This window comes from Ailuropoda melanoleuca, chromosome 1, assembly GCF_002007445.2.
Source record: "Ailuropoda melanoleuca isolate Jingjing chromosome 1, ASM200744v2, whole genome shotgun sequence".
In the NCBI taxonomy this organism is placed as follows: domain Eukaryota; kingdom Metazoa; phylum Chordata; class Mammalia; order Carnivora; family Ursidae; genus Ailuropoda; species Ailuropoda melanoleuca.
The window spans coordinates 94,658,573-94,661,126 of record NC_048218.1 but is presented as its reverse complement, the minus strand read 5'-3'; the positions used below and the strand labels follow the sequence as shown (position 1 = coordinate 94,661,126).

Sequence of the window (2,554 nt, the reverse complement as noted above, 5' to 3'; positions counted from 1 at the left end):
GGAACTTTACATCAAAAACCAGGGATGTACCGTATGGTGACTAACATAATATAATAAAAATATATTATTAAAAAAATAATAATAAAAAATAAAAATGTGATTATAAGCATCATTTTGAGAGGAAAAAATGCAAGAAAAGAACAATAGAAATGACATTTATATTACCCATTTTTACTAACAGATCTCTGATTTAAATATATAGTTTTAATTTTATTTTGTGGGAAGGAATATAGGAAGAGTTTTAATAGTTACGTTGTGACCTTATGATATATTTATCAATAAATATTTTTCCTGCTACTGTGAGGAGTTTAGATTAAGGAAGAATTGCTTTACTAAATAGCAAAATTATGCAAGTGTGCTAGAATTATGGACTTTACTCTTTTACATGTCCCCATTTTACATAATGTGGTATTTATTTTTATTATTAAAATATTAAATATTCTCAATTTTTAAATATTTTAAAGTGTTGAATAAAAGTAAATGTGAAGGGAAATTTTGTTGAGTCCTTGGGAAAAGTTCAGTTGTTATGAATTAAGAGATAACCTAGAAGCAACAAATGATTAACTCGAGAAAATCGCTGACACGGAACTTAATGCAAATCCATAGACATTTACTCTGACTTTTCTCTATTTTCATTTTTACAGTGTTTGGCAAAGATTTCTTTACTCTTTTTTGGCTTCAATTTTTAGTGTCCTCAGTGCAAATTCATCAGCGTTCTTGTCAGAGATGATCAGATTGTGTGGTACACACTTTTTGTTCTGGAATTTAATGCTCTTTGCTATGGTAAGACCCATAAGAAATACCCTCTTCCTTTCTCTGTGAGGTTGGAGGAAAGAGATGCCGTATCCTGATTGCACTGCTCACGTTCACAAGGGATAACTTTGAGAGATAAAAAAGGAAAACAGAAAACATTCTTCACTGTTTGCCAAAGATCACCATGGTGGTCTGGAATAATAATAACACCATGGAGCCCATATTTATTCTGAGGGGATTTCCTGGATTGGAGTGTGTCCATTTTTGGTTCTCAATCCCATTCTGTCTTATTTACTTGGCAGCATTTATTGGTAATGTCACCATCCTCTCTGTCATTTGGATAGAGTCCTCACTCCACCAGCCCATGTATTACTTCCTTTCCATCTTGGCACTGACTGACCTAGGTATGTCCATGTCCACGCTTCCCACCATGCTTGCTGTGTTGTGGCTGGATGCTCAGGAGATCCAGGCAAGTGCTTGCTATGCTCAGCTCTTCTTCATCCACACATTCACATTCCTGGAGTCCTCAGTGCTATTGGCCATGGCCTTCGATCGTTTTGTTGCTATTTGCCGTCCACTGCGCTATACCACCATCCTTAACAACAGTGTAATAGGCAAGATTGGTTTGGCTTGTTTACTAAGAAGCACGGGAGTTGTACTTCCTACACCTTTGCTACTGAGACGTTATCACTACTGCCGTGTCAATGCCCTTTCCCATGCCTTTTGTTTGCACCAAGACGTTCTGAAATTATCCTGTTCGGATGCCAGAATCAGCAGTGTCTATGGACTGTGTGTAGTTATCACCACACTGGGCATGGATTCAGTCTTCATACTTCTTTCTTATGTCCTGATTCTGAATGCTGTGCTGGACATTGCGTCTCATGAAGAGCGGTTAAAGGCACTCAACACATGCGTGTCCCATATCTGCGTGGTGCTCATTTTCTTCGTGCCAGTTATTGGGGTNTCTTTGTGCCAGTTATTGGGGTGTCAATGGTCCATCGCTTTGGGAAACATCTGTCCCCCATAGTTCACATCATCATGGCCGACATTTACCTGCTTTTCCCCCCAGTACTTAACCCTATTGTCTACAGCGTCAGGACAAAGCAGATTCGTCTAAGAATTCTCCACAAGTTTGAACTAGGGAGGCGGCTTTAAATAACCTCTATTCTGAAGTTTTCCCACTGAAAACTCTTGGGGCAGCTATCTGAGTAGAGGAGAAGTAAAATACTTGGGTCTTGGTCATCTGGTTAAATACATAATTCTTTCATTTCCTAGGTATGTGATCTCAGTTAAGCATCAACCCTTACGAGATTCAGATTTTTCATAACTAAATTGTGTTCTTTTCTATCCCCCCAAATAATTGAGCTTATAAGGAACGATGTGTGTAAAAAAGATTGCTTTTTAAACTATAAATTTGTTGTTATTGTTCAATTATTAATATGAATGACAATAATAGTAATAACTTTCTTCATACAGCTGTTTATATAATTTCTCAGGTTTATGATCCAGAAATTAATCTCTATCATTTGCCCATATTGTGTCTCTCACGCCAAAATGTCATATTTTTTAATGAAAAGATTTCTGGCTTCTTGGGGAATTTAGAACTTGACTTTTTGACAAGACTTTGAACTGCTACCGTGGCTGTTGGCTATGAACTAAGTTCTCACCTCATCATCACACGTCCTTCCTCCCCTGGCCACTGCAGGTCTATCAGCTTCTTCAGTTTATCAGCAAATACTGAGGCAGACACATGGGGTTGCTCTAGAAAGCCTGAAGTCTAAAAGTCTAGGCAAACGTGCAG

At 37.8% G+C, this 2,554-nt stretch overlaps 1 protein-coding gene across 1 annotated transcript; it reads left to right on the top strand.

Annotated features, from left to right (window-relative positions):
• Positions 1–937: 937 nt before the first annotated feature.
• On the top strand, positions 938–1,908 carry LOC117795128 (olfactory receptor 51L1-like). Its single transcript, XM_034638083.1, is given in 2 exon segments — positions 938–1,717; positions 1,720–1,908. Coding segments are annotated over 2 exon segments (969 nt in total).
• Positions 1,909–2,554: the final 646 nt, after the last annotated feature.